We start from the raw sequence: 15,211 nt of genomic DNA on the forward strand, positions 1-15,211 counted from the left end.
CTCACAAAACAAACTGAGGGTTGCTGGGGGGAGGGGGGTTGGGAGAAGGGGGGTGGGGTTATGGACATTGGGGAGGTATGTGCTTTGGTGAGTGCTGTGAAGTGTGTAAACCTGGTGATTCACAGACCTGTACCCCTGGGGATAAAAATATATGTTTATAAAAAATTTTTTTAAAAAATTTTCTCTTCCATCTGCTCCCCCCACCAGTCCCCACCCACCCTGCCACTTGCACACACACATCTTCTCTTTCTCTTTCTCTCAAATAAATAAATAAATCTTTAAAAAAATAGTTTGCCTTTGCCCTAATAATAAAACTAAATATTTTAACAGCTGTCAGTTCACAAGATGAAGATATGGGACATTTTGAAATACCAGATCCTATGGAAGAATCGACAACATCATTAGTATCATCTTCAACATCTGCTTACTCTTCCTTCCCTGTAGATGTTGTGGTTTATGTACGAGTTCAGGTAGATATACTTCATTTATTCCTTTTTGTTTTAAAGGAAACTGTTTTTCTTAAGTTTATTTGAATATTTCCAGCATTATTTCCCTTAAAGTTTCTTTAACCTTGGCTTCATGGACCTTTAGTATACCTATAATGGCTTAGAGATCACCTGAACCTCTGAGAAGTGTATGGACAATTTTATGTGTGTATTTACTTTTCCACTGATGAAGTTCATAGATCTTTGGGCTTTCAAAATTTAGATCTTATACTTCTTTGGCAAAAACAAAAATGTATAAGTTAAGCCCTTTTTTATTATGACACCTGTGTTTCTTGCCATTATGGTCCTTTATGGGCAAATATAAAGTGTAATTGAGATGTAAGTCAAACAGTAGTATCTTTGTTAGATTTTTGCTGAGTTAGGGAATTTTTATTTAATATTTTGTTCTAAAATGCAGTCTTACAACTCGCCCTTTGGGAGTATATTAGCACCTGATTGAGCATTTATTAAAGAGGATATGAAAACTACTTGTAACCAAATTTTAGGCTTCGGTTTACCTTCAACTAAAATCTGATAATCTCAAGAATAAAAGAAACACTAATGGTCATCTATTCAAACTATTTTCTACAAAAGCTGTTTGCCCAAAAGGTCTTCAGTAGCAAGTTTCACATTAGCCTTTTGAAGATATGTTGAAAACATGTAATGGGGGAGGGCTTGAGAGTTTATAAAATTTCTGTTATTACCATAGCTTTTAAAAAATTTTAGTATAAGAGGAATTACTTCTTTTCAAAATTTGATTGTGAACAAGTGTAATATGAACATTGACATCTTTAATGTTCTGAATTACCTAAATAATCTAAATATATATCACTCGAGGTGATTCCTAAAATACCATTTTATTAATAAATTTTGGTTGATGCATAATGTATCTGTTTGAAAGAGCTAGGACATTAAACACAAAATCCTTTAAAGTCTCAAATAATTTGCTATATGTGGACTGAAATGGAAATTAATTACGTTTTTTGGAATCCAGTGTGAAATTTTTTAACTAGTACCTAGAAACTTTTTTTCTTTTTTTTTTTTTTTGCTTTCTGCACTTTTTAGCCCTCACAGATCAAGTTTAGCTGCTTACCAGTATCCAGAGTAGAATGCATGCTAAAGCTGCCATCCCTGGACTTGGTGTTTTCTTCAAACCGAGGTGAACTGGAGACTTTAGGGACCACGTATCCCACAGAAACTTTATCCCCTGGAGGTAATGCTACTCCAAGTGGAACAAAGACCTCTGCAAGCAAAACTGGAATACCTGGTATAGAAACGCTCTTTTATTCTGCTGGTTGAAAGCCAAATACTAGAATTAGTATGAGTTTCTAAAAAACTAAATTTGGAAAAGGAGAATATATGAGAATTACAGCATTTATAGAAAAATATAGAGAGATCAAAGTTTTTTTAGTATGTTTTGGTACAGGGGAATGGCAGCTGGTTAGCATTATTGGTTGGCTTGAATGTACACCCTATAAGTATTATGAAGTAACTGTCATATTATAAATGTTTTATGCTCTATTTTTTACATTTAAGAATAATCAGTGTTACAAATGGAAAATAAGACATAGAGTGTTATCTTGCAAGAATTTATCACCATGACTTAAAATTGTATGAGGGGTAGTGTATGTGTGTGTGTGTATTCAATCATAATTTTATGTATTTTTATATATATACACATATATATATACATATATGTATACACATATCAAATGTCCATTTCATGAAAGATTTTGTTTTTAACATAAAACCAGTAATTTCCTGGTGAGATAGTCACTGTTCACTTTATTAAAGCTTAGAGTCATTTCTGCTCTAAAAATCATAGAAAGATCACATATGCAAATGATAAAGATTTTATTGACCATTTGTAAAGAGACTAGAATGAACGAAAATTGATAATTCTTAATAAGAAAACTGACATTAAGAGAGTGGTTTATAAGCAGAGGTAAAAAAAGCCCCCATGGGATATTTTGCATATAGTGCATGTAGTGGCTAAAGCAAAACAATGCTTTGCAGTGTGAATCTTTGAAAGTTTTCATTGTAAAATAGGAAAACAAAAATGTTGATATTTTGGAAATAAATTTTTGCTAATGTGGTAGCCCACCGTCACACTTAGCTCCAGAATATTGCTGTTGTGGTCTGTAAAAATATTAGAGTTATAGTGTCAGTTTTTGAAATTAACTCACTGTTCATTATAGACAATGCGGAAAACAAGAGTACTAAAAATGAAAATAATATCCTTTTATCAGAGATAACCTGTATTATCACTTCCTACCTACTCTCCAGCATTTTTGTAGATACAGTCTTCTTCCCAGGCAAAATTTAAATATGATCTTTTCTGCTATGTATCTTCTAAAAACTTAAAATACAAGTTTTTCCCAGAGTATTAAATATTCATCTCTAACTTTAATGATTTCATGATAATCCATCATTTTGATCATACATTTGAGACTACCTGAGCTTTTTGTTTTCTATTTTGTAAATAATACTGAGTTGAATATCTTTGTATATAAATCAACATCCTTAGGATAAATTCTTAATAGTGGAATTCCTAAGTCAGAGAGAGTGAACATTTTTAAAGTGTTTGATGTTTTACTCTTCTAGTAAATGTAAGATTTCTGCATCCTCATCACAGTGTGTATAAACACCAGGTTCATTGTGTTCTTCCCAACGTTATGCTTTAAATTTATTTTTAACCATTGTTAATGTGATGGGCTAAAATTTTTTTTTAATTTATTTTTTATTTTAATTATTTTTATTAACATATAATATATTATTTGCCCCAGGGGTACAGGTCTGTGAATCATCAGGCTTACACACTTCATAGCACTCACCATATCACATACCCTCCCCAGTGTCCATAACATAACCACCACCAGTTCCATAGCCCCCTGCCCCCAGCAACCCTCAGTTTGTTTTGTAATATTAAGAGGCTCTTATGATCTGTCTCCCTCCTGATCCCATCTTGTTTCATTTTTTCCTTCCCTACCTCCCAAGCCCCCCACTTTGCCTCTGAAATTCCTTGTATCAGGGAGATCATATGATAATTGTCATTCTCTGATTGACTTATTCCACTCAGCATAATACCATCTAGTACACGTGCCCCTTCAGATCACTACATTTGTATCTTTAGAGTAAATACTCAGTAGTGCGATTGCTGGGTAGTAGGGTAGCTCTCTTTTCAACTCATAAGGAAACTCCATGCTGTTTTCCAGAGTGGCTGCACCAGCTTGCATTCGCTCCAACAGTGTAGGAGGGTTCCCCTTTCTCCGCATCCTCACCAACATCTGTTGTTTCCTGTCTTGTTAATTTTAGCCAGGCCTAGGAGTAAATCCCATTTGTTCGTGGTGAATAATCCTTTTAATGTACTGTTGGATCCTGTTGGCTAGTATTTTGGTGAGAATTTTTATATCCGTGTTCATCAAAGATATTGGTCTACAATTTTCCTTTTTGGTGGGGTCTTTGTCTGCTTTTGGGATCAAGGTAATGCTGCCCTCATAAAATGAGTTTGGCACTTTTCCTTCCATTTCTATTTTCTAGAACAGTTTCAGGAGAATTGGTATTAATTCTTCTTTAACAGTTTGGTAGAATTCCCCTGGGAAGCCTTCTGGCCCTGGGCTCTCGTTTGTTGGGATATTTTTGATGACTGCTTCAATCTCCTTACTGGTTATGGGTCTGTTCAGATATTCTATCTCTTCCTGGTTCAGTTTTGGTAGTTTATATGTCTCTAGGAGTGCATCCATTTCTTCCATATTTTCAAATTTGCAGGCATATAGTTACTCATAATATGTTCTTATAATTGTTTGTATTTCTTTGGAGTTGGTTGTGATGTCTCCTTTCATTCATGATTTTATTAATTTGGGTCCTTTCTCTTCTGGATAAGTCTGGCCAGGGGTTTATCAATCTTATTAATTCTTTCAAAGAACCATCTCCTAGTTTCGTTGATTTGTTCTCCTGTTCTTTTGGTTTCTATTTCATTGATTTCTTTTTTTTTAATTTTTTATTTTTTATAAACATATAATATATTTTTATCCCCAGGGGAACTGCTCTGTGAATCGCCAGGTTTACACGCTTCACAGCACTCACCAAAGCACATACCCTCCCTAGTGTCCATAACCCCACACCCCTTCTCCCAGCTCCCCTGCCTCCCAGCAACCCTCGTTTGTTTTGTGAGATTAAGAGTCACTTATGGTTTGTCTCCCTCCCAACCCCATCTTGTTTCATTTATTCTTCTCCTACCCACTTAAGCCCCCATGTTGCATCACCACTTCCTCATATCAGGGAGATCATATGATAGTTGTCTTTCTCTGCTTGACTTATTTCGCTAAGCATGATACGCTCTAGTCCCATCCACGTCATCGCAAATGACAAGATTTCATTTCTTTTGATGGCTGCATAGTATTCCATTGTGTATATATACCACATCTTCTTGATCCATTCATCTGTTGATGGACATCTAGGTTCTTTCCATAGTTTGGCTATTGTGGACATTGCTTCTATAAACATTCGGGTGCACGTGCCCCTTTGGACCACTATGTTTGTATCTTTAGGGTAAATACCCAGTAGTGCAATTGCTGGGTCATAGGGCAGTTCTGTTTTCAACATTTTGAGGAACCTCCATGCTGTTTTCCAGAGTGGCTGCACCAGCTTGCATTCCCACCAGCAGTGTAGGAGGGTTCCCCTTTCTCCGCATCCTCGCCAGCATCTGTCATTTCCTGACTTGTTGATTTTAGCCATTCTGACTGGTGTGAGGTGATATCTCATTGTGGTTTTGATTTGTATTTCCCTGATGCCGAGTGATATGGAGCACTTTTTCATGTGTCTGTTGGCCATCTGGATGTCTTCTTTGCAGAAATGTCTGTTCATGTCCTCTGCCCATTTCTTGATTGGATTATTTGTTCTTTCGGTGTTGAGTTTGCTAAGTTCTTTATAGATTTTGGACACTAGTCCTTTATCTGATATGTCGTTTGCAAATATCTTCTCCCATTCTGTCAGTTGTCTTTTGATTTTGTTAACTGTTTCCTTTGCTGTGCAAAAGGTTTTGATCTTGATAAAATCCCAATAGTTCATTTTTGCCCTTGCTTCCCTTGCCTTTGGCGATGTTCCTAGGAAGATGTTGCTGCGGCTGAGGTACAAGAGGTTGCTGCCTGTGTTCTCCTCAAGGATTTTGATGGATTCCTTTTGCACATTGAGGTCCTTCATCCATTTTGAGTCTATTTTCGTGTGTGGTGTAAGGAAATGGTCCAATTTCATTTTTCTGCATGTGGCTGTCCAATTTTCCCAACACCATTTATTGAAGAGGCTGTCTTTTTTCCATTCTTTCCTGCTTTGTCGAAGATGAGTTGACCATAGAGTTGAGGGTCTATTTCTGAGCTCTCTATTCTGTTCCATTGATCTATGTGTCTGTTTTTGTGCCAGTACCATGCTGTCTTGATGATGACAGCTTTGTAATAGAGCGTGAAGTCCGGAATTGTGATGCCACCAACTTTGACTTTCTTTTTCAATATCCCTTTGGCTATTCGAGGTCTTTTCTGGTTCCATATAAATTTTAGAATTATTTGTTCCATTTCTTTGAAAAAGATGGATGGTACTTTGATAGGAATTGCATTAAATGTGTAGATTGCTTTAGGTAGCATAGACATTTTCACAATATTTATTCTTCCAATCCAGGAGTATGGAACATTTTTCCATTTCTTTGTGTCTTCCTCAATTTCTTTCATGAGTACCTTATAGTTTTCTGAGTATAGATTCTGTGCCTCTTTGGTTAGGTTTATTCCTAGGTATCTTATGGTTTTGGGTGCAGTTGTAAATGGGATTGACTCCTTAATTTCTCTTTCTTCTGTCTTGCTGTTGGTGTAGAGAAACGCAACTGATTTCTGTGCATTGATTTTATATCCTGACACTTTACTGAATTCCTGTATAAGTTCTAGCAGTTTTGGAGTGGAGTCTTTTGGGTTTTCTACATATAGTATCATATCATCTGCGAAGAGTGATAGTTTGACTTCTTCTTTGCCGATTTGGATGCCTTTAATTTCCTTTTGTTGTCTGATTGCTGAGGCTAAGACTTCTAGTACTATGTTGAATAGCAGTGGTGATAATGGACATCCGTGCTGTGTTCCTGACCTTAGCGGAAAAGCTTTCAGTTTTTCTCCAATGAGAATGATGTTGCGGTGGGTTTTTCATAGATGGCTTTGATGATATTGAGGTATGTGCCCTCTATCCCTACACTTTGAAGAGTTTTGATCAGGAAGGGATGCTGTACTTTGTGAAATGCTTTTTCAGCATCTATTGAGAGTATCATATGGTTCTTGTTCTTTCTTTTATTGATGTGTTGTATCACATTGACTGATTTGCGGGTGTTGAACCAGCCTTGCAGCCCTGGAATAAATCCCACTTGGTCGTGGTGAATAATCCTTTTAATGTACTGTTGAATCCTATTGACTAGTATTCTGGTGAGAATTTTCGCATTTGTGTTCATCAAGGATATTGGTCTATAGCTCTCTCTTTTTTTTCCCTTTAATTTTTTATTTTTTATAAACATATATTTTTTATCCCCAGGAGTACAGGTCTGTGAATCACCAGGTTTACACACTTCACAGCACTCACCAAAGCACATACCCTCCCCAATGTCCATAATCCCACCCCTTTCTCCCAAACCCCCTCCCCCCAGCAACCCTCAGTTTGTTTTGTGAGATTAAGAGTCACTTATGGTTTGTCTCCCTCCCAATCCCATCTTGTTTCATTTATTCTTCTCCTACCCACTTAAGCCCTCATGTTGCATCACAACTTCCTCATATCAGGGAGATCATATGATAGTTGTCTCTCTCTGCTTTACTTATTTGGCTAAGCATGATACGCTCTAGTTGTCGCAAATGGCAAGATTTCATTTCTTTTGATGGCTGCATAGTATTCCATTGTGTATATATACCACATCTTCTTGATCCATTCATCTGTTGATGGACATCTAGGTTCTTTCCATAGTTTGGCTATTGTGCACATTGCTGCTATAAACATTCGGGTGCAGTGCCCCTATAGCTCTCTTTTTTGATGTGATCCTTGTCTGGTTTTGGGATCAGGTGATGCTGGCCTCATAGAATGAGTTTGGAAGTTTTCCTTCCATTTCTATTTTTTGGAACAGTTTCAGGAGAATAGGAATTAGTTCTTCTTTAAATGTTTGGTACAATTCCCCCGGGAAGCCATCTGGCCCTGGGCTTTTGTTTTTTTGGAGATTTTTAATGACTGTTTCAATCTCCTTACTGGTAATGGGTCTGTTCAGGCTTTCTATTTCTTCCTGGTTCAGTTGTGGTAGTTTATATGTTTCTAGGAATGCATCCATTTCTTCCAGATTGTCAAATTTGTTGGCGTAGAGTTGCTCTTAGTATGTTCTTATAATAGTTTGTATTTCTTTGGTGTTAGTTGTGATCTCTCCTCTTTGATTCATGATTTTATTTATTTAGGTCCTTTGTCTTTTCTTTTTGATAAGTCAGGCCAGGGGTTTATCAATTTTATTAATTCTTTCAAAGAACCAGCTCCTAGTTTCGTTGATTTGTTCTATTGTGGGTTTTTTGTTGTTGTTTCTATATCATTGATTTCTGCTCTGATCTTTATGATTTCTCTTTTCCTGCTCGGTTCGGGAAGAGGGGGAGGGAGAAGCAGGCCCTGCTCAGTAGCTCAACCTGAAGCTTGATCCCAGGACCCTGAAATCATGACCTGAGCTTTAGGCAGACTCTTAAACAACTGAGTCACCCAGGCACCCCAGCAGTATCTGTTGTTTCAAAGGATCCTTATTGAACTTTACTGGGGTGTGGGTCAGTGCTAGGGGTTGAAGAGATGGTATTGAACCTAGCTAGCAGATACATTGCTGCTAATATTGACCTAAGTCGAATTTGGAGAAACAGATAATAAGCAAACAAGCATATTTTAAGTGGAAATGTGTAGTGGGTAAGTATGGGTTAGCCAAGCAGAGAGTTGGAATGATGAACACTTTAGGTAGGGAATACAAAATCCATGAAGCAGGAAAGAATTTGGCAAGTTTAAAAAACAAAAACAACTAATGTAATTGGAGTATGGCAAATAAGAGGTAGATTGGTATGAAAAAGATTTAGAGAGACGGGAAAGAGCCAGATCATGTGGGGAAGCCACTGAAGGTTATACAGAAGAGTAGACGTGAGATTCTGATTTATATTTTTGGAACACCAACAGTCCAACTGCAGTGTGGTAGTTAATTGGAGGAGAACAAGAGTAAAAGGAAGCAGGAAGAACAGTTGGCCATTTCAACAGTACCAGAGCTGATAACTGCTTAGACTAGAGTAACAATAGTGAGATACAGGGAGATGGACAGGCTTAGTATATGTTCTTAGACATGAAATAACAATGGTAATAAATTGCATGATAGAGAGAAGTGGGAAGGATGACAGATAACTCCCAGGATTCTGACTGAGCTATGTCCTTGGAAATGTCTCTTACTGGAGATGGGAGACACTGGATGAAAAACAGATTGGGGGTAAAGATCAAGAGTTCAGTTTTGGACTTGCTAATCTTTAAATGCTCGTGACACATTCTAGTAGGATGCCAAGTAACCAGGTGCAATATGAATCCAAAAGAGGTCTATATATTTTGGAAATACATATTTTGAAATTATTAGCAAAACCATATAATGTTCTCTTAAGATGCTTTACTCATATTTTTTACATTTAAAGTGTATTTTGGATTAGTCTGTACATCTGTGGTAAGTGGTGCCTGTGGGGATACTTGCTTCTTCTCAGAGAAAGAGATTTTAACTTTCTGCATTTGTGTACCTTACTCTGGCTATGGAAATGTCGACTCCAGTTATATGATTTGGATTTTTTATAGTTTGTTCTCCCCCTTCGCTTAAGCCCCAGCTATTTTTTGGCTCTTCTACTGCCTGCTTGCAATGGAGCAAAGGAGAAAAGAAATGGGAAACTATGGAGTTGACCAATCAAATGTCTAAATAATTGTCTCAAAGATGAACACAGTATTCAACCCCAGTTAACAGAAAAAATTAATTGGAAAGTACATCTAAGTCTTTACTTTGATATGATGGTTTTAAATCTTTGATCAGTTAATGGTTGTGTATTTCCATTTTAATTTTAAGTCTTGTTTGGTTCTTAAGAATGTATTAAGTGACAGGCTTTTAAAATTTTCTGTGGCTTACTAATATTTTGGATTTCTCATTTTCATTATAGGTTCATCCGGCCTGGGCAGCCCTCTTGGCAGAAGTCGACATAGTAGTAGTCAGTCAGATCTGACCAGTTCTAGCAGCAGTTCATCGGGGTTGAGCTTCACTGCATGCATGTCTGACTTTTCTCTTTATGTATTTCATCCATACGGAGCAGGGAAACAAAAAACTGCTGTTTCTGGGCTCACATCTGGATCAGGAGGACTAGGTATAATTAGCGTGTTTCCATCTTTTTGAATTTATAGCACCCTTTGAAGCTTTGATCTTTTTAGAAATCACAGTACCTTTAATAATGGATATAAAACAAGATTAGAAACTTCATTTTTCTTCTGGACAATATCCTGTCTCTGCATAAGTAGAAATATGAAATAAATAATTCAGGTGAATTAATTACGTAAGAATTTTAAACAGTATTTTGTAAGTGACATATGCAGCACAACAGTCTTTGGATTTAAAAGAATATTTATGTTACTTAAATGCTTAAATGTTCTACCGCATCATTATTTGTATAAGAAATTGTATTCTACAAATAGTAGATTTTTAAAGTGTGTGCATCGCATTTGTCAATTTAACATGAAACTACCTTCTGCTGCTGCTGCTTCTCCTTATCATTATTTAGCCAACTTAAATTTCACTGTCATTTTAAAGTGCAGATTTACCACTAAAAATGTTTGAGATGTTGATATTAGTGAATGTCTCTTAATTTACTTAGAGAAGTAACAAAAACATATACTCCATATCAGTGCTAGTTTTTGTTGAGGAAGTATTGTAAAAATCACTATTGTTTATGTGCTTGAAACTATTAAATCTATTGTTGAGAATGCTAATACTCATTAGATCATTCTTCTTAAATTTTTAGCCTCACTTAAAGTGATTTTAATTGATGGCATATTCCAGTGTATTAGATAATTTCATGTAACTAGATAGTTGCATATATGTATATATATACATGTATTTATGCGTGTGTACGTGTGTGTGTGTTGTGTTTTTGTTTTTGTTTTAAAGGGAATGTGGATGAAGAACCCACGTCAGTCACTGGTCGAAAAGACTCGCTCAGTATAAACCTTGAATTTGTAAAAGTGAGTTTGTCTCGGATAAGGCGTTCAGGAGGTGCCTCATTTTTTGAAAGTCAGTCTGTAAGCAAGTCTGCAAGCAAAATGGACACTACACTAATCAATATATCTGGTACTTGTATAGTTTCTAAAAATGCTATTTTTTGGAATTAAGTAAGGGTCTCCTTTTTAACAGTGTTTATATATTAAATACATTTAATAGTATTAAGCTTTTAGTGATGAATGATTTAAATGAAAGGAATTACATTCTAGGCCAACGTACTATCTCAATTCAAGTAAGCAACATTAGGAATATGATTTCTAGATAAATGCATAGAAATGTCACCCAAAGGCCAAAATATGCTTAGTTAAATCACTGAAAAGTTCTTTTCTTCACTTCTCTACCATGAATTGGTAAAATTTTTGATTTCTCATTAGCTTAGTTTTCTGATTATGAATTCTTGAATCACTAATAAGGGATGATGGTGAAAAATTTTTTACGTGTGTCATGAGATCTTAAGCTGTGTACGTGTGTATTGCTAGCTTTGTAACTAGCCATAAACCTATGGACAAATCACTTGCTCATTTTCTTTATGTTGCGACTTGACTGTTTAAAAATTATATGCATGTGGAATATTTTGAAGAGGTGGGAGTATTGCGGGAGTGAAAACCTTTAAAGTTAGTAATTGCACAAATATAGTAAGTACACTTAGAGCTAATATTCAACAGACATACACTGAGTCTATATATTACAGTGAACTTGTGTTGCTACTCTCCTAGATGATTCAGGGTGCCGGCATGAATAAAGAAAGATCTTAAAAGTAGACAAATAAATGACAGTGCAGTGTGATTAATGCTGTAATGGAGGTTTATATAAAGAGGAAGAAATGAATTGTTTTATTCAGGAGATCAGAGAAGGAAGGCTTCACAAAAGAAATAATATTTGGGCCAGATATTCAAAATTATGTAAACAGATTCTTGGCTTTAGCAACATGGTCTTTAATGGTACAGAAGCATCAAAAAATATGCTCTTGGATCATACTTCATTTCACTGAGGCAAAGCGTAAGTGTAACTGAACATTTAACTGTTGTATAGTTAAATGTCCCAAGGGAGAGAGGAAGTGGTTAGAGGGAAAGCTGGTAAAATAGAGCAGGACTAGATTGTTGGGAGACTCCTATGGCAGCCTAAAGAACAGGCTCTGATCCTTTGGGCAGTGAAAAGCCATTAAAGGTTTTTAAGAAATGAGATGACAATACTGTGGCTAAAGATGACAGTATTGTATTGTACACTTTAAAATCTGTGAAGACAAAAAAAAATCTGTGAAGATAGATGTCATCTTAAGTGTTCTTACCACAAATAATAAATCTGTATGTGGATTATAAAATAACATGTTTGCATTAAAAAAAGGAAATGGGATAATGCTTCGGATTGGTGTTTTATAAAGAGTCGATGGCAGTGTGAAAAATGTGAGAGATGCTTGAAAAAACTGTTGAAATAGACCAAGCAATATGAATTAAAGCCCTGAACTGTGACAATAAAAAAGAAGAGGGCATGGTTTTGAGAGAAATGGAACCCACAAGCTTGAGTACAAGTTGTGTAAGGAGTAGAGGAGACAGGGATGCCTTGAGTTTTTAGCTTAGGTGACTGAAGGGACAGTGGACCGTCATTAACTTAGATCAAAAATAAGGAAGCGCCTAATCGGATATTTATGTGGGAGAGTCTGGTAGATAATTGGCTGATGGGCTATGTGGATATAGACTCAGGCTGAAACAGAAATGTTGGTTTGGGGGACGCTGATGTGTAACTCCTTATGGAAGAAGCTCTGGTGGAGGAACAGAGGAGCATATAAAACTGGGGCAGAAGAGTGCTCAGAGCAGAACCCCAAGAAGCAGCCATCACAATGCCTTCAGACTGACAAGTCCCTATTCTTTGTCTAAAAGGAAAACAGTAGTTCTTGTCACACACTATCTGGTTTGCAGCTACTTTTGAGGAAGTTTGTGTTCCTGGCCATCCCGATTATTCCGTTTCCATAGAACCCTGTGTTAAACTGAAAACTGTCAATAAGTCTGATCTTTAGAACTTCTCAGAATTTCATGATAAACTGACAATAGAATTCCAAGTTGCCCTCACCTCAAAAAAAGAAATGGGAATAGTGTAAGAATGTGCTATTTTTATCATTTGTGGAAGGAACAATATCACTTGCTAATCATACCATATAACATTTTTTGGTATTTCATTATTTATAACATTATTATAATTCAGTTATGTAATATGTCATACCTACCATACGACAATATTAAAGGTTTTGGAAATCTGTTCTCTAACAGATTTTGTTTATTTATGTATCAGCTGTATGTGATATAGGGTCTGCCTCCTTTAAATATGATATGCGTCGACTCAGTGAAATTCTGGCATTTCCAAGAGCCTGGTATAGGAGAAGTATTGCAAGACGCCTATTTCTTGGAGACCAAACTATAAATTTGCCAAGTAAGCTTGCTATGTAATTGTAATTATACTTAAGTTACTTTTAATTTTGGTTATAGTAGTAACAGGAATCAATGATTGATACCACAAACTTTGTCTTACTTGCTAAATTGTACCCGGTAATTCATTCATTCATTCAGCAAATGTCTGCTGAATTGTTAGCGGCTGAGTGCCTCTAACGTGCTAACCACTGGGGTTACATTGGTATTGGAGATCACAAAAAGCTTGCGCTCTTAGACATTGCATTCACCAGGCTGATATTCTATTGTGATTATTCTATAATTTGCAAAATCTGAAAATGCAGAAATACCATCTAACTGTCCAAATTAATCATGGTTAATTAAGCATGGGAAACAGAAAATGTTGGGGATATGCTATCACATTGCCTGCATTATTTCCTTTTAGACTTAGATGTTGTTGTAGTAGCATACTGTGTAAGTGAAAGGTAGAGTTAATAGGATACAGTAGAAAATACTAGAAATCCAGGTTTGAGTCTATCCCTTATTTATTTATTTACTTATGAGAGAGAGAGAGTGCACACATGCATGACGTGGTGGGGGTTGGGACGGGCAGAGGGAGAGGAGGAGAGAGAATCCCAAGCAGGCTCCCCACCCAACACGGAGCCTATCAATGGGCTGTATCTGACAACCCTGAGATCATGACCTGAGCTGATTTCAAGAGTCAGATGCTTAACTGACTGAGCCACCTATTCCCTTATTTGTAAAGTGGAAAAAAGAGTACCTGTGTTGCCCCTCTCATGAACTTCCATGAGAATTAAATAGAATAACATGCTGGAATATACTTTGCAAACTATAAATTGCTATATAGTTCTCAAATAGAGAACTAGGAGGAATATATGTTTAGAAAAGGTAGAGTCGTAAAATTTATTATTTTATAACATGAAGATTGTACCCTGATTAATTTTATTCTATTAATTTTGTTTTTACTTTTCTAACAGCATCTGGCCCAGGGACACCTGATTCCATTGAAGGGGTAAGCCAGCATCTTTCCCCTGAATCATCAAGGAAAGCTTACTGCAGGACCTGGGAGCAGCCTAGTCAGTCAGCCTCTTTCACCCACATGCCTCAGTCACCTAATGTATTCAATGAGCATATGACAAACAGCACCATGTCACCAGGGACAGCAGCACAGAACCTAAAATCCCCAGCTTCCATAAGATCAAGGAGTGTGTCTGATTCTTCAGTTCCCCGAAGAGGTAATACAGTTCTCTTTGTTATCAGTATCCCTCCAGAGCCTGCAAGATAAAAAATCTTAATTTGTTGCTCCCAGATTTCTGCCTCAACTCTATGAAAATATTAATCTTACAGATTTTTATGGAATATGGTGGGGGGTTGAGCGGGGTAATACCCAAAACCATAAACAACAAACACTTCAAAGTATTTGCCAGAAGAAGAGATAGCTTGGGTGGCTAGTAGCTTTGAAAGGGAAAAAAGAGAGGAATGAGCATATTATTACTTTGTTCCACATGGTATAGTTATTTTTAGAAGTAAAACAAACCTACAACGTTGTAAAAGATGTTTAATTTTGAAAAAGTTAATTTTTTTTTTCTGAGTGTCAGACTCATTTATGAAAAAGTTAATCTTTGGTATTCATCCATTCAGTCATTCTTTCATTCAGCCAGTGTTTTTTTAAGCTTTTTCATGTGCTCAGCACTCTTACTTGTATCTGAACATATAAAAGTGATATAAGAGTATAATGAATAAATGCAGGATTCAAGACTCACACTGAGCCCACAGGAACCCAGCAGATGGGCACCTCAGCAGACATCTGCATTTCAGAATGGTCCCTGCCTTCAAGTCCTCTATTTGGCAGCAGCAACTTAATGATTTTCTCCTTTGTTAAGAAAATCCCAGGATGATGATCTGTGGTGCTGCACCCCATGCACACCAGAATTTCCTCATATAAAACGGATGTTGTAAAGAGCTTTATAAGCTTTCAAGAAGACTAACAGCCCTTACTGAACATTCAG

The 15,211-nt window shown here is 36.5% G+C and overlaps 1 protein-coding gene across 4 annotated transcripts in view; it reads left to right on the forward strand.

Annotated features, from left to right (window-relative positions):
- Nucleotides 1–15,211, forward strand: part of BLTP1 (bridge-like lipid transfer protein family member 1) — a 222,595-nt gene that overhangs the window by 186,591 nt on the left and 20,793 nt on the right. For all 4 annotated transcript variants that reach the window (XM_059378048.1, XM_059378062.1, XM_059378072.1 and 1 more), the window contains 6 exons: nt 331–470; nt 1,551–1,752; nt 9,692–9,892; nt 10,690–10,869; nt 13,087–13,224; nt 14,180–14,437. In XM_059378048.1, coding sequence (XP_059234031.1) covers nt 331–470; nt 1,551–1,752; nt 9,692–9,892; nt 10,690–10,869; nt 13,087–13,224; nt 14,180–14,437 — 1,119 coding nt within the window. The remainder of the gene's footprint in view (nt 1–330; nt 471–1,550; nt 1,753–9,691; nt 9,893–10,689; nt 10,870–13,086; nt 13,225–14,179; nt 14,438–15,211) is intronic.

This window comes from Mustela nigripes, chromosome 1 (assembly GCF_022355385.1).
Source record: "Mustela nigripes isolate SB6536 chromosome 1, MUSNIG.SB6536, whole genome shotgun sequence".
NCBI classification, from domain to species: domain Eukaryota; kingdom Metazoa; phylum Chordata; class Mammalia; order Carnivora; family Mustelidae; genus Mustela; species Mustela nigripes.